This window comes from Pseudonaja textilis, chromosome 1 (genome assembly GCF_049901715.1).
Source record: "Pseudonaja textilis isolate UNSWEBS1 chromosome 1, rPseTex1.2, whole genome shotgun sequence".
Classification (NCBI taxonomy): Eukaryota; Metazoa; Chordata; class Lepidosauria; order Squamata; family Elapidae; genus Pseudonaja; species Pseudonaja textilis.
The window spans coordinates 161,325,825-161,350,680 of NC_141990.1; the positions used below are offsets into that span (position 1 = coordinate 161,325,825).

General features: G+C 38.4%; 2 protein-coding genes across 5 annotated transcripts; both read left to right on the forward strand.

Moving 5' to 3' along the window:
• Positions 1-1,787: 1,787 nt before the first annotated feature.
• UGT1A1 (UDP glucuronosyltransferase family 1 member A1) lies at positions 1,788-18,371 on the forward strand. Of its 4 annotated transcripts, none has more exons than XM_087919578.1 (6): positions 1,788-1,960; positions 4,501-5,288; positions 6,080-6,211; positions 8,050-8,137; positions 11,028-11,247; positions 15,839-18,371. In XM_087919578.1, exons 2-6 carry the CDS (start codon positions 4,563-4,565, stop codon positions 16,134-16,136), a joined length of 1,464 nt encoding a protein of 487 aa, XP_087775704.1. In that variant the 5' UTR covers positions 1,788-1,960; positions 4,501-4,562; the 3' UTR covers positions 16,137-18,371. The 4 variants fall into 4 exon arrangements, with proteins under 4 accessions (XP_087775704.1, XP_087775703.1, XP_026563431.1 ...); XM_087919577.1 differs by lacking the exon at positions 1,788-1,960 and having other exon boundaries at positions 4,330-5,288; positions 15,839-16,162; positions 17,826-18,371; XM_026707646.2 differs by lacking the exon at positions 1,788-1,960 and having other exon boundaries at positions 4,330-5,288.
• A 1,576-nt stretch (positions 18,372-19,947) lies between these two features.
• On the forward strand, positions 19,948-24,569 carry LOC148127897 (uncharacterized). Its single transcript, XM_087922805.1, has 3 exons — positions 19,948-20,252; positions 21,059-21,678; positions 24,532-24,569. Exons 1-3 carry the CDS (start codon positions 19,948-19,950, stop codon positions 24,567-24,569), a joined length of 963 nt encoding a protein of 320 aa, XP_087778931.1.
• Positions 24,570-24,856: the final 287 nt, after the last annotated feature.

Genomic DNA, 24,856 nt, shown 5'->3' on the forward strand with positions numbered 1-24,856 from the left:
GATGACGTAAGCACCGAATCGTGGGAGCGAAATTAAAATATGACCTAACTGTTGGAAGCGTGAATGCAGAGGCGTGTCCCTCATGTTATGAATTTGTCAGGCAGAGCGCTGATGCTTCTTTTTTTTTCGGAATAGAGTTTCAGCTGTGAGAAAATGTATCTTAAGTACATATGAAGTAGATACTAAGAAACGGGCTGACCATCGACACTAAGTTGTATCAGATAAAATAACTACCTTTGCCTAGGCTTACAATTTAGAAATTGTATTTATGTAATTTTATGTATTTTATTTTATGCATTTATTTTATGTAAGCCTAGGCTTACAATTTAGAAATTTAGAAATCCAAATGGAAAAGAGGTATTTTATATTGTTGGAAGGAAAATCCATCTGGTTCAGTTCTAAGCTGGGAGAAAGACACTGGAAACAAGGATGCTGATTGGAAAGAGAGTTTTATTGATGAAGCAGACCGCATGTGATTCTGGGCAGCTGACAAAATGGAGTTGGAGAGTGGTTGGGTTTTTGTATCTTCTTTTGACTTTGTTATTTGAGCTTCCTTTCCTGTGGAAGAACATGTCCTTTAATAGTCTACTGGCTATTGTTAGATTCCTATGGGGTCATGTAGGGGCCATAGATGGCTCTCTAGGCAAAAGAAGATATGCAAATCCTAGGTGTTTGTCTGAGCTAATCTGGTCAACCTCTGGCTTATTGTGTATCTGAGCTCCCTGACAAAGTTTGGACTGCTCTAGGGGTCAGTGAAGGGGTTTGTGTTCTGAAAAGGTGTTAGACAATTCCTATTGTGGCTAATGGCTTTCATCTCTGTTGGATCTTCTCACTGCAGGTGTTGGCAACCCATGGCTCCAGAGCCAATTATGGCTCTTTGGACCCTCTGCTGTGGCTCCCTGTCCCATCACTGGCTGGCCCCGCCCCTTGCCCTCCCCTCCCTTGCCTAACCTGAGAAGGTAAGGGCAACAGCAGGGGATGGAGAAGCAGGAGCTTCTTCCAGCCCTTGTTGGCACTGGGCGTGCCTTGGTCACTTGGGGAGACGTGCAACCTGCTCTCCGCCTGAGACACTGGCCCGACCCAGCCATGACCGATGCCGGCCTCACTAACACAAGGGCTGGCGGGGTGGGAATGGGATCCGGGAGGAGGGGATGTTGGAAAGCGGGATGGGCCCAGCCATGGCAAATTTGTGTCATTATTGCTCATCAATCAAATATGCTCAATTAATTATTTAAAATAATGAAATGTTACAACATTTAATGCTAACTTTATGGGTCACAATGCCTGTAAGATCTGTTTGGTCTAGTCACTAGTGGATAAGGTACTGTGCTGACATAAAAATCAACAGACTGTGAGTTCTAATCCTGCCTTTGGCATGAAAGCCAGCTAGGTGACTGGGTCAATCACTTAGCCAACCCAACTTGCAGGGTTGTTGTGGGGAAAATATGAGGAGGAAGGAGTATTAGGTTTGTTTGCTGAGTCATACAATAAGTAATAAAGATAGGATAAAAATCTAATAAGAAATAAAACATATCTATCTGTTCTATTTTTATTTCCTCCCTTTTGTTTTTAATTTATAAAATTGGGAACAGCAGCATTCTCATTTTTTAATTGATAATAGGCTGCTGTGGGAAAGAGTAATATGAGAAGTGGAATAAAATTTCAGCAAATGAATAAAAAATACATTTGAGTAAATTTCAGAGCAGTAAGGAAAACTGACTTTCACCTAAGTTGATATTTTCTTGATTGTTGTAATGCTTGATCTTTCCTCCTGTAACCAGATCACAAAGCAATTCTAGACATCTTGACAACAGTTCTTTCTAAGAGAATAAATGGCTTATCCTACACTCTGATCAGATTACCTGACATCAATATCTGGGAAGATCCTGGAAAAAATAATCAAAAAAGAGATCCTCAAACACCTAGAAACAAACAAAGATATAATCAGAAGCCAATACAGGTTTGTCAAAAACAGATTGTGCCAAACAAATCTTATTTTATTCTTTGACAAAGTGACTAAGTGGATCAATGGAAAAAAGGATTAGGGCAACATGATAGTAGTGTTCCAATATTTGAGGGCCTGCCACAAAGGATAGGGGATCAATGAAGATTGTCCAATCTGTTCTTAAAAGCCTCCAGTGATGGAGCACCCACATCTTCTGAAGGCAAGTCGTTCCACTGGTTTATTGTTCCCAAAACACCACAAGGCAAGACCAGAAGCAATGGATTAAAATGAATCAAACAATGGATGGAAACTAATCAAGGAGAGAAACAACCTAGAACTAAGGAGAACTTTCCTGACAGTGAGAACAACAAACCAGTGGAATAGTTGCCTTCAGAAATTGTGGGTGCTCCGTCATTGAAGGCTTTTAAGAACAGACTTGTCAACCTTTGTCTGAAATGATACAGAGTCCCCTGCTTGTGCAGAGTGTTGGACTAGTTGAAGGGACCTTGGAGATCTTCTAGTCCAACACTCTGCACAAGCAGGAGACTCTGTATCATTTCAGACAAAGGTTGACAAGCTGTAGATTCCAGATCTTCTTCAAAGGTAGCTCCATGTAAAGCATGGAGAGTCTCCTGACTGATGAAAGGTGCATATAAGAAACCTGTGAATTCTTAAACAAATGGTTTGTGGTTAATGAAGGATTTTGACAAATAAGTAGTCCCTGTTATTCATCAAACTTCCCTGGACAAATTCTAACCTCATAGTTAATCATTTTATCTCATGATTGCAAAAATTATGTCAATGAATGCTGCAAGGTTATTTTTTTCTCTTGGCATCACAAAAGACTGATTCTGTCTTTTTCAATCAATCAGAATAGAGCTGGAAGGTCTTTGAGGTTTTCTAGTCCAACCCCCTGCTCAGACAGGAGACCCTATATCATTTCAGACAAGTGACTGTGCAGTTTCTTCTAAAAACCTTCAGTGATGAAGCACCCACAACTTCTGATGGCAAGCTGTTCCATTGGTGGATTGTTCTCACTGTTAAGAAGTGTCTCCTTAATTTCAGGTTGCTTCTCTTCTTGATTAGTTTCTAACCTCATAGTTAATAATTGTACATACCATAGATAAACATCCATTGTTTCTTGTCCTGCCTGGTGCTATGAAAAATAATTGACCCCCTCCTTTTCGTGGCAACCTCGCAAATACTGGAATACTGCTATCATGTCCCCCTAGTCCTTCTTTTCATTATGTGGTGACCAAAATTGGATGCAATATTCCAGGTATGGCCTTACCAAGGCTTTATAGAGCAGTACTAATACTTCATGTGATTTTGATTCTCTGTTTATACAACCAAGGATTATATTACCTTTTTAGCTGCTGCCATACACTGCTGACTCACGTTTAAGTGATCATCCATTAGGACTCCAAGGTCCCTCTCAAAGTTATTACAGTTTTTAAGCCAGATTTGCCTAATCTGTACTTGTACCTTTGGTTTTTCTTGTGTATGTGTAAAACCTTTTTTCCACATTAAATTACATTGTTTTTGGATAGGGCCTGTTGTTCAATTCTGTCAAGATATTTTTGGATCCCAAGCATGTCTTCTGGGGTGTTGGCTAGTCCTGCCAGCTTAATGTCATCTGCAAATTTGATGACTTCCCCTTCTATTCCCTTATCTAAATCATTTATGAAGATATTGAAGATTATTGGGCTTAAGACAGAACCTTGTGGTACCCTACTACTTATTTCCCTCTATGTAGATATGCTACATTAAGGACTACTCGTTGAGTATGGTTTGTCAGCCAATTACAAATTCATCTGGTGGTGATGCTGTCTATCCCACATTTTTTTTAGCTTACCAAGAAGTAGACTGTAGTCTACTTTGTCAAATGCCTTGATGAAGTTCAAATATACTATGCTCATAGTATTTTGCTGGTCTACTAATTTGATCATTCAAATAAAATTGGTTTGGCAGGATCTCTTTTTAACAAACCCATGCTGGTTTTTAGTTATAATTTTATTTGTTTCTAGAAGTTCACACATCTGTTTTTTGATTATCTTTTGCGGTATCTTCCCAGGTATTGATGTAAAGCTCATTGTCTGTAGTTTCCTGGGACTGTTCCCCCCCTTCTTCTTTTTTTTTTTTTTTGAAGATGGGAACCACATCTGCTCTTTTCCAATCATCAGGAAATTCCCCAGTGTTCCAGGATTTTTGAAAGATGGTACAATGGTTCTTAGATAACATCTGCCAGCCCCTTCAGAACTTTTTTTCAAAATGTATTGCTGCATTAGTTTGTTTACTAAATCAACCTTTGACCGGGTTTTAAAGTTCCATTACACTTCTTATTGCAGAAGAAATTGAATATTTACAGAAAAGGAAAAGTGGAAGGCTCCAGTCAGTTCTGTTTGATATGTTCATGTAAAGAACAATGGGTTATTTACATTCATTCAACTTTGGATTAAAATTCAACGTAATTAAAAAGAAGAATTCTATGCTTCATTATATTTGCCAGCAAGCTACATGGTTTTTACTTACATTTTTTTTCTTGAAACTTTCAGATGGAGGAAAGGTGTTGGTAATACCTTTGGATGGCAGTCACTGGCTCAGTATTCAACCAGTTATGGAACGCCTTCATCACAGAGGACATCAAGTAATAGCTGTGGTTCCTGATGCTAATTTGCTGATAAAACCATCTGATCATTACACAGTGAAAACATTTGCTGTACCCTATTCAACGGAATATTTGAAAACAGAAGTTCAGAAATTGGGTTATAAGGTTTTTGTACATCAGCCTTTCCTGGCAAGAATTACTGAGACATTTGCAAGAATAAAGAATATTACAATGATTTACTTAAATAACTGCAAACAACTTTTGTACAACAAAGATTTGATTACTTACCTTCAAGATAGCAAATTTAATGTTGTACTTATGGATCCAGTGTCTCCATGTGGTCAAATTGTGGCTGAATACTTATCCATTCCTTCTGTTTTCTACTCACGTGGACTTCCATGTGGTTTAGATTCTGAGGCGACTAAGTGTCCAAACCCGTTTTCCTATATCCCCAACTTCTATACAGGCAATACTGATCATATGACATTTAATCAACGAGTAAAAAATTTTTTGTTTGGCTCATTTCAATCAATGGCGTGTTACTTAGTTTACTCACCATTTGAAGATTTGATCAAGGAATTCCTGCATCGAGATATGACAGTACTGGAGCTATATAGCCAAGCTTCAATTTGGCTTTTTCGCTATGACTTCGTATTTGAATATCCAAGGCCTATCATGCCAAATATGATTTTAATTGGAGGTATAAACTGTGCAAAGGAGAAGCCATTAACACAGGTTGGTTTTTTATTTTTTATAATCATATATATTGTGTCAAATTAGGATTAAATATTTTGACAAAAGTGAGACAGTCAATACCAAACTTTCAAGTGCTATTTGCCATAGTATGAAAGAATGTGATAATTGTGTAAACTGGCCTAGTTAAGCATGTTTTACAAACAAAAGCAATATTATTCCAGTAAATACTTTTAAAATCATATTTATTTAATTTATGCAGCTTTATTCAGAAGCAAAAGAAGAGAAATAAATGAATGGAACACAAATAGACTTGTGTAGTGTTTGGAGAATTAAGAACTAATTACTAATGATTAGCTACTTAAGAATTCTGAAAAAGGCTCTTTCCAATAATTGTGAAGATCAGACAAAAATTATATCTGGAAATAAATAGTATGTTTCTGAACTGTAAAATGTAGTTAAGCCATCTGATACTTGCAACATAGATTATTAAAATATCAGCTATAAATTTTAAATATTGGACTTTTATAATATTAAATTCTGTAGTTGGTATAGAAAATGAAGAATGTGTTTTAATTAATGAAAGATGACTATTAGGCACTTGAACATTGATTAGACAAACATAATTTGGTTACTATAAATTTTGTGTGTTGTGATTTATATTCCAAATAAGTTATTCATTTTTTTTAATTCTTATCTTTGAATTATTGTGTTTAACTCTTTGCTAAATTATTTGCCCATCAATTGTTATTTTCTTTTTAGTCACCTATTAAGATAGGAGAGTCTGTTCAAACGGTTTCAAATAACTTATCTTTGAAATTTTATTTTGATAGGAGTTTGAAAGCATGTTGGAGAAATCTGGTGAAGATGGAATTGTGGTGTTTTCCATGGGATCAATGCTTTCTGAAATGCAAATGAAAAAAGCCATGGAAATTGCTGAAGGATTGGGAACAATACCACAGACAGTAAGAAAAGCAAATCTAAAATCTACTGTGTATATGAAGATATGTTAATGACTCCATTAAACGAAGTGAGAAACAAAGATAATGGTATGAAATTAAAGGAAGAGAAAGTCAGGATAACTATTACTGGACAGAAATGTATTGACAGAAATTACTTCCCCCTTCAACACAACATTATCACCTTTAAAATACAACAAACTATCTCTTCTTTCTATACCCTACAGTATTTGCTTATTCATATCTTAGTTACTTACAAACAATGCCTTAAAACCTTATCATGTCAGTCTTGATGGCAAAAGTCCATTAAGGGTTACCAGAGATAACATATTTTTTTAACATTGATCAAATAAACTTCATATTCCTTCTTTTTACTTTTAACAATCTTAATATTTAGTCCTCTTCAAATAATGTTCTAAAAGTTGATTTATTTTCATATTTTCTTTATTCCTTCTCAAAAAATTACTTGCTTTAACAAGCTTCTTTTGTAAATTCAGTATAGGAAAATTATTCTGATCATTTTCTTGATTTCTTCTTTTCTCTGTCCAGCATTGCATCTTTTTCCACATTATTTTGTAGCCTATTATTTTTAAATCCACATTAAGATCAGTCTAAGACTTGCTGGCAAAACTTGTTCCTCTTCTATAACATCTTTTAAACACAATCTTTCTATAGAACTAACATTCTCAAAATTAATTTCTGGGTCCGTAATTCCAAATATCCTTCAGTATACTCAATGTTAAAATATTTCATTCCATTCTGTATTAGTAAGCAAAATGTAAATTTTCTCTTTTAATTATAATCTTTAGTCCCTTCTAATTCCCTATAGTGTTCAACCCTCAAAGTCACATACTATTTATGATTTTTAAGAAAAAAAATCAAAAGCATTTTACCACAGGAAGGATTCTTATAATTGATTTCAAAATCTTCTTTCAGATTTATTCCATTTGAAGCCTTAGTCCATTTTTAATTTTCCAAAATCATGATTCTAATAATCCTTTTGCTGTTTATCTTAAAAAATTAAGTTCTTGAACTTGTATTTAAAATTTCTTAAATATAAATTGAAGGAAGCTCACCTGGTGGTGTAACTTGTTGATAGAAAGGTTTTTAATAGCTGAAAAACAGTAAACAAGCAATTTCTGAAAGTGATTAGAAAAGGAAGTGTGCAAACGTAGTTTCCTTTCTATGGCACTGACTATGGTTTGAGCAAGATGGACAATCTTTCATTTCCTGGAATTCAAAACCTGCCAGAGATTTCTTTCTTGTGGCCTTGCAAGGAACAACTGTCTGGAGCAATTGTAGGAAATTTCAAATTCTCTCATTGTCCAGAAAGGAGTTATAAAAAGCCAGTCTACTCTTTGACTCTTCTTTCTGTTGTGGTTATCATCTCTGTTTATGGCAGAGCCATCTTCAATTTACTATTTATTCCTTAGAGGTTGCTGCCCAACATTTTTTAAACAGTGGTAAATTTAAAGCTTCTGCCACTCTACAAGCAATGGAACAGCGGTTTGACATTTCCAGTATTTCTTGTCTACAAGCATTTTTAATTTTTCACTGTGTCTCTTTCCCCTCCAAAGAGTCATGCAAGCCTGAAGTACAGGGTAGATTGGATTACTATAAAACCCCTTTCAGCTTATATATATTCTGCAGTTCTAAGTGTATTGCTTGTCAACTGAAGTCATTATGAATATTTCAGTTGACAATGTCTGTTAAAAAGGTACTTGTTTTGAGTGTCTTTCTTGTAGATTAAAATGTTAATAAATTAATTAGTTCAGATTTATACAAATATGAATTATATATATATATATATATTCATCACTTGCTATATATTTTAATCTATGAAGGTGTTGTGGAGATATACCGGTGAAGCTCCAATCAATCTTGCCAATAATACAAAGCTGTTTAATTGGCTTCCACAGAATGATCTACTTGGTATGTTTGGGTCAGAAATTAAGGGGCCTTGTTTTTAATTAAGTTTTGATTCTCCTTCCAATCTGTTATGGTGCTAAATATGAGTAACTTTATATGTATTACCCTACACCAGATAATACCAAGTGTTGTGTAATAATGCAAACTTGGATGGACCTAAGGAAAGTGTTGAATCAGGCCTAATCTGGCTGTTTATCATGTTGTTCCTGCAAGGGAATACAAATATAATCAAGGCAAAAACTGATAAATGACCTATTTTTTCCCTGTGAACACTGTTTTCTTCAGGTGTTTTAGAGAGCTCACTTCCACCTAGCATAAAATGCCTATTCCTGGGTACAATAATTACTATTTCTTCTCAATGCCTTTTCAGGGAAAAAGAATGGATGGTGTCTGTAGTTTAAGTAGTTTGCATTTAATTATTTTTTTTCCCTTTTACTTTCAGTGCTTGTTAAAAGTTCATTTAAAAATGCCTAGATTTTGGTAGACTATGCTAGATTTGTTTGAAGAAGTTCCAAGAAGAGTTTAAAAGAAGAGTTTATTGAAGAATTATGAGATGAAACTTCTGTTCCTTCATGTATATCCCTAAATTAATTACACGAAAATAGCCTGGGAAATAGCCTTTTATGCTGTAATATAAGAAATAGAGATTGTGATTGAAATATTGTTTTCTACCTTTGAGGAGAGTTAAGATCTGAAATAAACAGGGGGATAGTGATAGACAGAGGGCCATTATATTCTGCTCTGGAAATATCCCACCATACAAGGGACATACATATATAAAGTGACAGTCTATAGCTGTACCACAATATCCACCATTGGGATTATGAAGAGAAGAGAAGTTTCATCTCATAATTCTTCAATAGTTGTTAATCACATATTAATATTTTAACAATGACTCCTTGATTTATATGGCTCCATTTATAACAATGCAAATTTATCATATATGATTACCTAGCTTTGTAGCTAGCAGAAAAATAGAATAGAATAGAATAGAATAGAATAGAATACTTTATTGGCCAAGTGTGATTGGACACACAAGGAATTTGTCTTGGTGTAAATACTCTCAGTATATTATGTCCGGTATATGAGGGGTCTGTAAATATTTTCACAGCCCTCTTTTTGACTCGTGCAGTATACAGGTCCTCAATGGAAGGCAGGTGGGTAGTAATTGTTTTTTCTGCAGTCCTAATTATCCTCTGAAGTCTGTGTCTGTCCTGTTGGGTTGCAGAACCAAACCAGACAGTTGTAGAGGTGCAGATAACAGACTTAATAATTCCTCTGTAGAACTGTTATCAGCAGCTCCTTGGGCAGTTTGAGCTTTCTGAGTTGGCACAGAAAGAACGTTCTTTGTTGTGCTTTTTTGATGATGTTTTTGATGTTAGGTGTCCATTTTAGGTCATGTGATATAGTAGAACCTAGAAATCTGAAAGTCTCTACTGTTGATACTGTGTTGTCTAGTATTGTAAGAGATGGTAGTATAGGAGGATTTCTTCTAAAGTCTACCACCATTTTTGAGTGTGTTCAGTTCCAGATTGTTCCAGTTACACCACGAGGCAAGTTGCATAACCTCCTGTCTGTATGCAGATTCATCGTTGTCTTGAATGAGACCAATCACTGTTGTGTCATCAGCAAACTTCAGTATTTTAACAGATGGATCATTTGAGATGCAGTCATTGGTATATAGGGAGAAGAGAAGTGGAGAAAGCACACAGCCTTGGGGGGCCCCTGTGTTGATTGTACAGGTATCGGATGTGATTCCGCCTAGCTTCACCTGCTGCTTCCCGTCTGTTAGGAAGCTTATGATCCACTTACAAGTATGTTCAGGTACTGCCAATTGGTTTAATTTACTTAGAAGAGTGTCTGGAACGATGGTATTGAATGCTGAACTGAAGTCTACAAAGAAGACCCTTGTGTAGGTATTTGGAGATTCAAGGTGTTGTAGGATGTAATGCAGAGCCATGTTAACAGCATCATTTGTCAATCTATTTGCTTGGTATACAAACTGCATGGGATCTAACAGTGGATCCGTGATGATTTTCAGGTGGGACAGCACAAGCTTTTCAATGATTTTCATAACTACAGATGTTAGAGCAGCTGGTCTGTAGTCATTGAGTTCCTTGATGGGGGGCTTCTTTGGCACTTGGATGATGGTAGAACGTTTGAAGCAGGAAGGAACATAGCACATCTCTAGTGATCTATTGAAGATTCGGGTGAAGATGGGGGCCAATTGGTCAGCACAGACTGTTGAGCAAGAAGGAGTTATCTTGTCTGGCCCTGGTGCTTTTCCTGGCTTCTGTCTGTGTAATAGATCTAGCACTTCTTTTTCTGTGATCACCAGAGGTTATGAGCCCAATGGGTTGGGGCCAGTTGTAGGAGGCTTGGCTGTTGTTGGTGTGTTTGAGATGTGGGTTGTAGAGATAGGTGGCTGTAGTTTCTTTTCAAACTTGCAGTAAAACACATTCAGGTCATCTGCTAGTTGTTGATTTCCTTCTGCCTGGGAAGGAGGTTTGCTGAAGCCAGTGATGTTTTTAAGAGTTTTCTACATGTTTGCTGGTTCATTTGTTGAAAATTGATTCTTTAACTTTTCAGAGTAGCTTCTTTTTGCTGCTCTGATCTCTCTTGTTAATATGTTTCTGGCCTGGTTGTATAGCATTCTGTCACCTTTTCTGTAGGTTTCCTCTTTAGAACGACGTAGCTGCTTAAGTTTAGCTGTGAACCAAGGTTTATTGTTACTATATATTGGCAGGTTCCTTGTTGGTACACATAAGTCTTTGCAGAAGCTAACATATGATGTTACATTAGAGAGCAATTCACCGAGGCAGCCATCGTCGGCGCCATCTTGGCTGATGAAAATAAGCATGCTTATCTTTTTCCATCTTCTCGCCTTGAACAGCTCATCCAAAAACCAGAGCTTTTATCACACATGCGGGCTCCCATGGGATCTATGAGGGGATTTGCCATGGAGTACCAATGGTATTAATACCACTTTTTGGAGATCAAGCAGACAATGCAGTGAGGATAGAGTCTCGAGGAGCAGGAATAAAACTGGATGCTGTTAAAATGACATCAAAGGATTTGTCCAACGCACTTAGGACTGTTATTTATGATAAAAGGTAAGTAATAGATGTGGTAGGGTTTCTCATAGACATCCCCACTTGCAGATACAGATTATTTAGCTGATAGAAGACCCATCTTTATGTTTTTTAGAAATAAATGATCATAATCAACAAAGATTAATAACTCTAAATAGAAATATACTGTATATAACTTTCCACAACAAAGAAAAAAAGAAAAAAATTGATTTGCTTGAGATTTTGATGTAAATTGTTTTACACAAAGATATTTTATCTGATCCTATTTTTATTGGGATATTGTTTCTGGTTTTTATTCTCGATATAGGAGAAGATGAAATTTAGAGTTTGGAGATTTAATAATTGTATACAATTGGCTTGCAATAATTGTTAATGTTTTTTCTCTTTTTTCTTTTCCCTAAAACTTGCACTTCACCTCTTTTTTCTTTTCTTAATTTTTATTTTCCATTGCATTCCATTTATGTTATACTTTATGTCAGTAAAATACTTTTTTTTTTAAAGTGAAAGACATGACTTATAAATGTCCATTTAGAAATATATTCCAAAAAGGCTGCTTTTTCCACAAAGAAGCACCCTATCTCCCACCTTAGGGATGACTCACCAGGCTACTTCAGAGGGCCACTCCAGAGTCTCCTTGCAGACTGCCACTCACTCTGGGACTGTCCTTAACCCACGAGTGTGATATACAAGAGTCACGTATACGAGAGTCAAGAAACTCAGTTCTCTATTTGTTGTAAAATGAAGAAACTTCAGTCCAGAAGAGAACTTTCTAGACACGTCAGTCAATCATCTTCACTTGAAATCTGGTAATTTCATTTTCTGTAAAAATATTCTCAAAATGGAAGAAGGCTGCAACCGGTCAATTAACTTTTAAATATAAGAATCAAATTAAAAGAAACAAGCTTAATATGTGCAGTTAAGAGCCAAGGCATGCTGAAAAATCCAAACAGGTGAGAGGAAAGATGGATACTGAACTCTCCCATTGCTGCTACCAGGAATTGCAACTTCCAGGATTCCTCTTCCTAGGAGTGTCCATAGTCATGCAAGAGTTGTTTTCATTCTTAGCTGTTCCCATTTGATCTAGGGAGCCAATAGTAAGCGCACTGCAGAAATCCACGTTGGCAGCAAAATCAGCAGCTCATCAGCAGGAGAGGCAAATCCCTCCACCCACTACATATGTATGCCTCTTGGAGGACTGTCAGGCCTGACTCCATTCAAAACTCAAGAAAGAAAACCCTCAACTCCATTAAATTAGAAAAGAGGTACTTTTAATAAGTTTGAAATGATAGTAGGAAAGCAAGGCAAGATCTGATTCAAAATGTGCAAAAATTACACATTGAAAGTCATCTCAAATCCCTCCCCCACGGTCTAGCACTGAGAGTCCAATCAACATCCAGTATGATGTTGTGGGAAAGCTCCACTTCAGGTATTTCTTGCATTTGAAGTCTCAGGATAATTGGCTTTGACGGAGTATAAACAACTCCACTCAACAGTGCCGTAACTTATGAGTGCAAATCTCTCTTCCAATTTTCACGGGACTACTACACACCAGCTCATTTCCCATCCCAAGTGCCCATGCCACATTCCCCATTTCTATGGCAGCCAATAGCAAGCACACTGCAGAAACCCATGTTGGAGATCCAGCTGCCAAGGACATTCAGAACTGTTTAATGCAAAAATGCAAAAAAGTCACAGGAACATAAAATGGAAAAAGTTGTCAAAAATGAGACGGTGAAGATCTTGTGGAACTGTCGAATACAGACAGATCTCCATTTGGAACACAACATGCCAGATATTACAATTGTCGAGGGCAAAAGCGTACAATTTATTGATATCACTCTGTACCAGAGTCAAAGAAAAAGAACTGGAAAAAATCATGAAATATCGTGACCCATCAAAACTATGCGATCATGGATGAAACATGTAACATTGGTACCCATTGTCATTGTGGCACTTAGTACCATGTCCAAGAATTTTACAAAACACATCAAGAAATTGCAGCTTCCTGCGATAGCACCAGCGGAATTGCAAAAAACTGTGCTACTCATATATTTTATACATCATATATTTTAAGAAGATACTTGGCTGATACCGAGGATGCTGGTAGCAACCCATATCAACCATTAGCGCCTGTCACTGGTATTTGTGATACATTTTTAAATGTTCAATTGATTGAGTTTCATGTTTAATGAATAATAATAATAACAACAAAAATAACAACAATTACAACAACTTGGAAGGAGATTACTAGGAAATCCCAGGGCTTTTATAGTAAACTAGCTTGGAAATTTTTTAAAAAAATCACAAAGGAAAGTAGTGGAAAGCTACTTCTTTATTGAAAACTTGCTCAATGTGAGATGGGCAGCATTTAAATTTAGAAAATAAAATAAAATAAAACAATAAAAGAAAATTAAATACAACTACACTGATGTGTCCATGAATTGAACTTTGAGATTTTATATATGCGTAAATATAGACACACACTTATTCCCCTATCACATATATGAAGAAGACTCAGCCATTAACCATGCTTTTTTGTATTTTATTTTCCTAGGTACCGTGTTTCTCCAACAATATGGCCTCCCCCATAGGAAGTCCCAGCATGTTTTGTAGGCATAAAATGAAATTAAGCCCCTCCCCCCAAAGGTCTATTTTAAAACATGCGAACTGGGAAGGGTGGGGGGGGCTTGCCATTAGGAACACCCCGCAGGCAGCCACCATGTCTCGCCACCAACCTTTCTACTCTCGCCAAGTAGTTTTGCTGAAGACCGAGGGATGGTGCTGCTTGCAGGCCGGGTCAGCAGGCGGGCGGCATTGGCATGGATGGTCACTTGGCATTGGTAGGTCACTTCGTATCTTTGTATAGGAGACCTTCTGCTGCCGTTGCTTCAACTTCTGCCTATGCCGCCCCGGCGTTTGGAGCATCACAACGGCATTTGATGCAGCCACGCGGGGCCGGCCAGGACTCCTTCCTGCAACCGAAGGCCCGCCAGAGATACTCGGCTTTAGGTGCTCCTGTCACCGCCTTCCTGGGCATCGTTCGAAGGCAAAGCCCATTCTTTTAAAAATGAGGCCCTACTATGACAAAGCCTCCCCCGCCTGAGAGGGCAGCCCAACCCCACATGGGGAGGCAAATCGCCCAGGGCTGCAGCGCAGGACCAGCCCACCCTGGGAGAAGCACCCAGCTGCCGTCCTTGCCTGGCACCGGGCAGGGCGCGAAGAGCCTCGCCTGAGACGCCCCGTGCAGCTGACAGGTGGGCCCTCCCGGTGGCAGAGCTCTGCCCAAGGCAGCGGGCGCCTCCCTGCTGGGCCCTCCGCTCATCCCCCCAGGGCTGCGCCGGAGCTGGGCAGACTGGGCAGAGCCAGGGAAGTGAGCCATGCGTGCTCACCCACCTGCCAAGTGAAAGAGCTGGGCTGACCCGAGCTTGGCTTCCCGAGTTCCTCCAGCCCGACCCCAAATGGGCCACTGGGAGAGGCCACCTCAGGCAGTGCTAGCGCCCACCCATCCACGGACAGGGAAGCGAGGTGATGGCCTGCGTCCTTCGAGCCGAGCCCTGCTGAGCGAGCACCTCTGCCTTACACCCGTGCCGTTGCAGCATTTGGAGCATCGTCGCTGTGTTTGGAGCTGCCGGTGCATTTGGAGATGTGCGGGGATGGGGACGGGATGGGTGAGGGATGGAAAGGACAGGCAGCCGCAGGCTCCCTCCACCAGACCCGGCATCCAGGGAAACAGCGCTGCTGTCACCTTGCCTCCCTGTCTGCGGACAGGTGGGCGCTATCACTGCCTCGGGCGGCCTCTCCCAGTGGCCCCTTCAGGGTCAGGCTGGAGGGACTCGGGAAGCCAAGCTCAGGTTGGCCTGGCTCTTTTGCTTGGTAGGTGTGTGCGCACCCATGGCTCACTTGCCCAGCTCTGCCCAGGCAGGATGAATGGAGGGCCCAGCAGGAAAGTGCCCTCTGCATTGGCCAGAGTGCTGCCGCCGGGCAGGAGGGCCTGCCTGTCAGCTGCGTGGGGTACACCAGGCGAGGCTCTTCGCGCTCTGCCCGGGACCAGGCAGGGACGGCAGCTGGGCACTTTTCCTGGGATGGGCCGGTCCTGTGCTGCGGCCCTGGGCGATTCGCCTCCCCACATGGGGTTGGGCTGCCCTCTTGGGCAGGGGAGGCTTTGTCATAGTAGGATGTCATTTTTAAAAGAATGGGCTTTGCCTTTGAACGATGCCCGGGAAGGCAGCAACAGGAGCACCTAAAGCCGAGTGTCTCCGGTGGGGCTCCAGTTGCAGGGAGGAGCCCTGACCGGCCCTGCGTGGCTGTGCCAAATGCTGCGGCGATGCTCCAAACACCGCGGCAGCATGGGCAGAAGGGAAAGCAACAGCAGCGAAAGTTCTCCGAATACAAAGTGCCCCATCAACGCCGAGACTGACATCCAAGCTGACAACGCCTGCCCGCCCGAGGATGCAAGGGGGGGGCGGAATTTAGTCACCCCCCCAAAAGATGGCCTAGCCGTTTTTTTCTAGGCTCCAAAAAAATAAGACCCAGCTTTATTATATGAGAAACACGGTATCTTTTTATTGGAGAGGATTTTAATTGAACTCTTACTATTTAATAATGCTTTTAGGTATAAAGAGAACATTCAGCGTCTTTCATCTCTTCACTTAGACAGACCTGTTGAACCTCTTGATCTGGCAGTACATTGGGTGGAGTTTGTCATGAGGCACAAGGGAGCTCCCCATTTGCGGCCAGCAGCTCATGACCTCAACTGGATCCAGTACTATTCTATTGATGTCATTGCCCTCCTTTTGGTTGTAACATTCCTTTTCCTGTTTATCTCACTGAAGAGTTGTCTGTTTTGCTGCAAGAAGTGTTTCTGCAAAAGTGCAAGACTAAGCAAAAAAAGCAAGTCAAAATCCCAATAATGAAAAAAAAGTCAAATCAAAATGAGGTAGAGTATTGTATTATTATAAAGCATTTTAATTTGAAAAAAAACAAAGCACCTTCCCCATGGCATTTTCTGTCTGTAGAAAAACCATAGTTATAAAATTTTGTTTTCACTATTTCCAGTCCTTATGCTGCTTCTATGGCCTCTGTTTCAAGTCATTGCAGTCTTCCAATTTTCCTCCTGATTTCTCTCCAAGGCTAACAAATGGAGATTGCCCTTGCACACTGAAGGATATAGCCCACTTTCATACTTCAAGATGATTTAAGACCGCCACATTCATGTGCCCAAGATGAGATAATGTTGACATTGTAAGGACACAACAAATTAAATATGTCAGGATATATTTGGGAGATGATTAGATCTAAATGGAGAAAGGCCATTACAATTTTATACATGTAATAATGAATGCTATATCATAATTCATGTACTTCCACAGTAATGTATAGAGACAACACTTTAGGCCAAGGCATTATTTCATCAGTAATTCCAGGAGATATTTTAAAGCAGAAATTGGCATGTGTGAGCTTTAATAGACTGATAATTAGTGAAATGTGTTTTTGTTAAAAGTAAAATATGTAAGAGATAGGATTGTGATTGTTAAAATTTTGAAAATATTGTTAAAATCTTCAGTCTTGTAAAGATCTAATCTCCAAAATATATAAAGTTTTGTTAGAAATTTGAAGTAGGATCAGCATCTTTCAAAGAAAAATGGGCATCAGATTTAAGAATTAGTATCTCAGTTACATAATTGGTTACACTTTGGAAGAACACCACATTATCGTTTATAAGAGCAAAGATCAGAAAAAAATATTTAAAAGCTATTCACAGATGGTTTACTCATACAAATTGCTATAATTACAGAGAATCCCAAATAAAATTTGAAAATATGGTAAAGCATAATGTACTTATAATATGTACATGCATGGTGATTCTGCAAGGTTGTACAAAGATTCTGGAGAAAAGTAATTAGATTATCAGAATTGATGTCAGGAACTAGCTACAGTTCCAAGGTATGTTTATTGTCATTATTTAGTGGGATAACTCATGGAACTAAGAACACAACAGTTCAATACAATAACTGTTCGAGGTTAGCTGTAAGTTGATCAGTGGTGGGATCCGACAGGGTTAACTACTGGTTTGGTGATTTATGAGGTTTGGTGATTTACGATGTGCTTCCCTGCACACTGCACATGCGCCTGTAAATCATCATCAGCTTGGTGCCTGGACAGCTCAGCAGCACTACGTGCAGAGAAGCAGCCTTTGAAAAAGCACTTTTTCCCTGCTTTTTCAACTGCACCTGTGCCTTGCGTGGCAGCTGAAGTTGAAAAAGCATGAAATAAAGGTCAGGTAACAGCCCGCGCGGGCAGGTGGGCAAAAACATCAGCAGACATAGAACCGGTTCTATGTCTGCTGCTCTTCAGAGCTACCGGTTCTACAGAGGTGGACAGAATCAGTAGAACCCACCCCTGAAGTCAATACAAGTTGTCCTTGGCTTATGACCACAATTGAGCCCAAAATTTCTGTTGCTAAATGAGACAGTTGTTAAATGTGTTTCTCCCATTTTGTGATCTTTCTTGCCACAGTTGTTAAGTGAATTAGTGCAGTTGTTAAATTAATAACTTGGCTGTGAAGTGAATTTGGCTTCCCCATTGTCTTTGCTTGTCAGAAGATCGCAAAAGGTTATCATATGACCCTGGGACACCCCAACCATCATAAATATGAGCCGGTTGCTAAGCATCTGAAATTTGGCAACATAACCATGGAGATGCTGCAACAGTTGTAAGTGTGAAAAATGGTTATAAGTCACTTTTTTCAGTGTTGTTGTATCTTTGAACAGTACTAAAAAACTGTTGAAGTTGAGGACTACGTATTTTGGAAAAAATACAGAGCCTTCATTATTAGATATCTGGTATGAAAAAATTGGAAAGATTGTTGGAATGGAAAATAGTGGAATGTACTAGAAAAGTTACACTTAAGTACATTTGGGAAAGATAAATCCTGTCTGCAAATCATAATATGCCAAATTCTTTTGTTAATGTCAATAATGTATATAAAAGTGTTGTGGGAGTCTTGATATTTCTTAGACTATTTTAATAAGTTTGTTAATTCTGCTATGTTTTTAAATGTTAACTCCTGTCTTTTACTCTCTGTTATTGATTTTACTCTATCCTTTATTATCTATTGCCAAATAATATGTCCCTCCCCATGTATTTGTGGTCTGATTTGTTTTCAATAAAATAAAATCAATTCAAAATGAATAAATAAATGTCCTGACCTATAATGTTTTGGTTTCTTAGTCTGATCTATCCAATAGGTTGAAAAGCTGAGGCTGGAAGAGTTCAGGAAATTGTAGGAAGTGAGCCCCGCCCCCCTTCTTTCTTCTAAAATAGTCAATGAAACCCTCTTCCCAAAAGTAAGGAGCTGACTTGCATCCTCCCACTAATAGGAAATCGCCCAGAATAGTTTTTGCAATAAGCCAAAGTGACTGTAAATGAAAAACTTGTATCCATTCATAAAAGCAGGACACTGTCAAGGTTCTGACTGATGGACCCAATTAAGCAAGCACTGTTGAGATGATCCAATCTCTTAATGTAAAACTTTATTGAGTACATCATTTTGGCACAGAATGAAAGCCAAACCAGTTCTGGGTAATTCCCGGGCAATTCAGTATAATTAAAGTATAGAATCCTCCCTCCCCACATTAGTGCAGGTCACATTGTCCAATTAGGTGTCCAGGTGTTGTTGTGGAAAGAGTTGGTGGGCACTGACTGGAATGTCCTTTGTTCCCATGAGACAGTTTCTCATTATTGTCTGCAATACACTTTCCAATCTCTCCCTACCTTTTCCCCCTGTCTATTGGCAAGCTGTGAAGCAGTAAAAGTTAAAGCAGCCTGAATACACTTCGAAGCTTGATTGATGTCCCCTCCTTAACACGTGGCTGATGCCTGGAAATCAGTAAGCACATGTTAGTGGTATTAGGGCTACCTACCTCACTATGAAGGTACCCTTGGTTTGTTGGGATATTTTTCATGAAATCTGTTTATTAATTGCTACACAACCTAAACCACAAACAACTACTCTTATATTGTTTAGAATCCAGGATCTGTTTGGCCTTGTAATGTTTTTCACTCCCTACTATTATTGGTCCTGGACCCTCCTTCTCAACTGGGCTTAGTCCAGAACCCACCAGCTTGAGTAAGCTACAGTGAAATACTGAATATTTTCCCAATATTCGAGGCAATTTCAAGTTTGTGGTGACTGGGTTAATTACTTTCACAGTAGGGAAAGGCCCCACATATTTCAGACCTAGATTCTTACAAGGTAATCTTAACTTAGGATGCTTCGTAGATAGATAATTTTATCTCCTATGTGAAACATCCCTTGTGGTACTCACCTTCTATTTGCTTGGGTTTTTTTTTCTGATTCTCGGTTGCCTAGTTAAAGCCCACCTTACGCTACCCCAAACATTTTGTGTCTATCCACTCTGTTAGGGATTTAGGGATACTGATGAGCTCCATGCCACCTCATGCCAGCATCAGATTCTCACAATCTTCATTCTGACCATGAGTCAAGACTCATGATGTGATTTGAAGAAGGAATCAGGATTCCAAAGGACCACAAAATAGGATGCTGGCATGGAGAATGGGATGAGCTCATTGTTGTAAATCTTCGGAAGCCTTATTCCCCAAATTGATTTGGAGAAGGAATGGCACATGCAATTTGCATTTCTAAGCACTGGTGGACCACGTGTGGCTTTCCGGGTCACAGTAGTTTTGTGCATGGCCAGAATGGGGCAGCTGAGGCTTCCAGGAATGACTGTGACTTTGCAGTGCACTGCAGCTCCCCCTAACTTGCACATGACCTGTGCCAGGCTTCCTAGCCCCCCCCACTCCACCTGCATTCCTTATCTGGGACTCTGCTCCCAACATGACCTGCAATTCTTGCTTAATGACTGCAATTGGGAATACTGGTTTGTGGTTTTTGAGCAAACCTGTCACAGGATGTCTTCAACAACCATTTTGCTCAACAACTTAGCTACCAACCCAAATAACAATCATACATTGAAACCTTTAGGTAGTGGATTCTTACAAAGGTTGGAAGTTGTAGTACATGGGTTCTATTGTATTTCCAATCCTTACCTTCTATGTTTCTATGATAAACTCCTAAGAATCTTCCATTTTCATCAACTTGACTGCACATTTCTTGGACAAACGTCTTTGGATTTTACTCTGAATATAATAAATTAGTAACCATTTTGGAAAAATCAATTTTTTGAAATGTCATACTTTCAGAAAAAAACAGTAATGTAAAAGTCCCTAAAATAAAAGAGTATTTTTCCACGAGGTATTACAAGAGAGATCGTGTATTAAAAAGCTGTTCAGCATAGAGATTTCCCTTGATCACTCTCCCTTTTATATTTTTAATATAAAATAAAGGAAACCTGAGTGTTTTTGGTTGATCAAAGAAGGCAGTCATATGTTTCTGACACTATTATAATGGGATAAATCTTTTTTTAATCACCTGTGTAATGTTTTGCTAACATCTTATAAAAGACAGTATTTTATTCTCCTTTTTCGTGCAAAACAACTCAGTGTAGGGTCCTACATAAATGCTAAGAGCAACATGAATGAATGAACATGATGATAAATTTGGTAATGACATCAATGGATGTTTAATCTAGGGATGAGATGAAGATCAGTTACTTATTATCCCATGATATCAAAGAAATTATAAAACAGCTTCTTATAAAGCTTCCAGATATTTAAAGCTTCACATCAACTTAGTTTATCAAACTGGAGTATAACTGTACAGTGCTTGGCTGGAGCCATAGTTTGAAGTTCTTTCTGGAGTTTTTATTTAAAACTCTAGTTTACTGTATTTTTTTTGTATACTTGGAAGACTATATGTGAATTTTCAGTTAAAATTGTTAAAAGATCCAACAATGGAATTATCTTGCTTTAATTTTGAGGAAGATTCAATATCCAATTGTACATTTGGAGTCAATGGTAATTCTTTCAGCCAGTTCTCTCACCTAGATCATTTCCTATTTGATTATTCTACTGCAAATGCAGTTTTTGCCTGCTTACCTGCTCCTTTTCAAACATTTTCTCCTGATATGCCAGCACTTGTTTCAAATTTTGGTAATCATATTTCGCAATTTGAAGGTAATGCTGAATTGGACAGTTCCTCACTGATTCAATGTGATGAAAGTGATTGGCAACATAACTCCCATGAAATTATTCCAGATCGATCTCACAAAAGAGTAAGGCATGCTGCCAACATTAGAGAACGAAAAAGGATGCTTAGTATTAATTCTGCTTTTGAAGAACTCAGAGGCCATGTACCAACATTCCCTTATGAAAAACGTCTCTCCAAAATTGATACCCTCAGGCTTTCGATAGCATACATTGCATTGCTTAGTGATATTTTAAAATCAGGCTCTGATCCTAAAATCTATGTGCAAGAATGCATGAAAAATGAACATAAGTATCATCAAGATGCAATCTGGAATACAAGTGGTAAGTGCAAAAAGATTATTTTTTTAGAGAGCATTATTCATTTGTTTCCAATGAAAATATCTATATAAGTTTAGCTTATTTGATTAGCATATCTACTCAGTGTTCAGGCACTGGAGAAATAAGAAAAAATACTTGCAAAGTTCCTTTCCCCCCTTCTTTTTTCTTTCTTTTCCTTCCTTCCTTCTTTCTTTTTCCCTTTCCCTTTTTTTCTCCCTAGTGATTTACTAGTGCTGCATATTAAAATGGATTTCAACAAATGCTTATGAAAAAATCATTTTAAAATATTATATTTTAAAACATGTCTTTGCATTTGTGAAAATGTCATTCTGACATTAAATCTTTCCTACAATAGACCCTTCAAAAGAATATGGCTGCTTTAATGCTTTGCAAATTGCTCTTTCACTTTATGCAGCCTGTCATGGATACTTTTTGGATGACACAACATGCACAGCCTGTCATGGATACTTTTTGGATGACACAACATGCACACTGTCAGACTTGCCCCATTCCAATCCCTTAGGAAAGAAAAGCCTTCGACTCCATTTGGTTAAAGCAAAGGGTTCTTTTACTAAGAGTGTTGGTTGCAGTAAAGTCAAGCCAGCTCTGAAAGTATCTCACTTGCTGGATACAAAAATAAGGTGTAGGTTTCCTCCAGCCCATCCCTCCTCCCATGACCAGTCCATTTCCAGCCAACTGGAGTTCATCAAAATGTTTTCAGAACTCTGAGATGTTTGGGGGTAATCTGCATATTTCTCAGGGTGCCTGGCCATGGAATGCTGGTTGAAATAGGACCTGGCTGCTCTTGTCCTTCTCACTTGTCATTCTCCCCCTTTCCTGACTTCCTATCACATACACACAACCTTTATTATGCTTTCATTCTTCCCTCTTTCACCCTTCCTGTCCCTTTTTTTTTTTTTTTTTTTTTTGATGGCAGGATGCCTGTGAGGTGCCAAGCCGAACCAGAGAGCTGACATTCTTCTCCCCCTTGACAGGGACGTTAGTCCTGCAAAAGAAAAGAGAGGGGGGGGGGGAGAAGGAGAGAGATTCAACTTTTTTCAATTAGCAAAACAGCTCAATGCGGCTTATTGGGGTATCGCTCATGGAACTTTTTAAGGAGTTTGGGTCTTTAATCTGTTAGGAGTAGATCCATTCAGTTTCTGGGTAGGGGGAGTCTTTATAGGTTACCAGATTCTGGGTTTTCCTGATATATGTGAGGATCCAAAATGTCTTTGACTTCAAAGTGCTGCCTCTAGTCCCAAAAGAAAAAAATCTGGTTTCATTTCTATCTCCATTTTCAGGATTTTCTGTATTAAAGTATGAATCATACTCCATTTTTTTTTTTTTTGCTTTATCACATGTCCATCATAGATGATAAAAAGTCCCTTCTTTACTTTTAAACTTCCAACATTCATTTGGCATACCTTTATATATCTAGATAATTTATCTGGTGTTAAATACCAACGACACGTCATCTTATAGAAATTTTCTTTTAGATTATAATTTAATGTAAATTTTAAACCCTTCATAATAGCTCAGTACTTAATAAGACTAAACTAGACTGGATGGAATGGAATAAAAAAGAAAATAGAATGAGCTGGAAGGGACCTTGGAGGTCTTTTAATCTTGGACTTAAGAAGGCACAAGGGGAAAGTATTGGGTGTTGTGGAAGGGGTAGCCCCTGGCAGAGGCAGAATTTGTAGTGGCAAAAGATGTTAAGAGCATCTAAATTTGTTCATAACTTCCATGATAGGAAGTTATGAAACTGACCAAAGAACAGGAGGTTAGGGGTCTCTATGTTATGTAAACATGTATATGTTGTCTTTCCTAGACTTATCTTTCTTCTGGAGGGTTGGTATGCCAAGGTTGACTCGCAAATCACCTCTTTTTGCTTGCAGCTTGACAAAAAAATAGTGGAGGGGCATGATTGGAATGTGTGGGAAGATGGGAGAGAAAGAAGGAATTTACATGAGCCATTTGCAGCTTGAGAAAATCTTACAAGCTGATGATCTCATGAGGTGCAGACTATTTTCCCAAAATAAAATGCCTGATCTGAATTGGCGGACAATGGACATTGGGCAGCCTGGGGATTCATTATACTGCAATTCATGGCAAAACCTCTGAACTGGCTTTTCTTCTTCTGTGCCTGTATGGATTTTTCAGTAAAGTTTTACTCTTGGTAATAAAAATATCCCATGAGTTTCTTTTTTTGTGAATTTCAATAGGACGGTTGACGATAGCATTTAATCATGAAGAACATACTATTGGTACTAAATAAAATGGGAATAGGATGGCAAGAGAGCGGTGATGAAATTGTTTTGGTAAAGTACATATAAAATTTCATCAATTAGTACCCTTACTGAATTCAAATAAGTATCATTCAAAAAGTTATAAAATAAATATCCTTGAGGAAATTCAGACTATGTCAAAGGCAGGTTCAAATGAAAATATTCTCCTACACTATTGAAAACAGAGACACGGGCCTTCAGTAGTCGATTTCAGTGAAAATCAGAATAGATATTCCTGCCTTAAAACTCTCTAAAATGGAGACAAATCAGTTATTTAATAGGAAACAATGTTTTGTGTTAATTAACTTCTTTCATTAGATCTATCACACATAAATCAACAGATGGGATTGCACTGCAAGTTAATGATTTTAAAATTAAATGCTATATTTCCTCAAATGAGTACTTTCGTTGAGCTTTTTGCTCTAATTTGCTCAAGAGCAATGAGATTAAAGAACTGACTTTTGAGGAAGAAAACCGTATTTGATTTTTAATTTTGCCTGAAATACATTTGAATCATTGTGTGTGGGGTTTTTTTTTAGATTTATTATTTTCTCCTTTCTCTCAGCAGATCTGACAGCCCGGTTGTCTTGGATAAAATGGGATTAAGATGCGCAACAGAAAAGAGAATTCTTCAAAGGATCTGACTGCTTGGTATCAGCTGTTAAATTCTCATAAATGTACTTAATTATTTATATCTATACTAATAATGAACATAATTTTTAATTACAATCTATTGTAAGTGAACATGTTCAATTAGAAGAGGAGAATACCTTAATGTACTAAATATAATACTTGAAGGATTAATGGAAGAAGAACCATGCTGATTTTTCTGAACTTCCAAATAGTTAGCAGGATCACATATGAAATAAAATTATCTTAGTTTTTAAAAATAC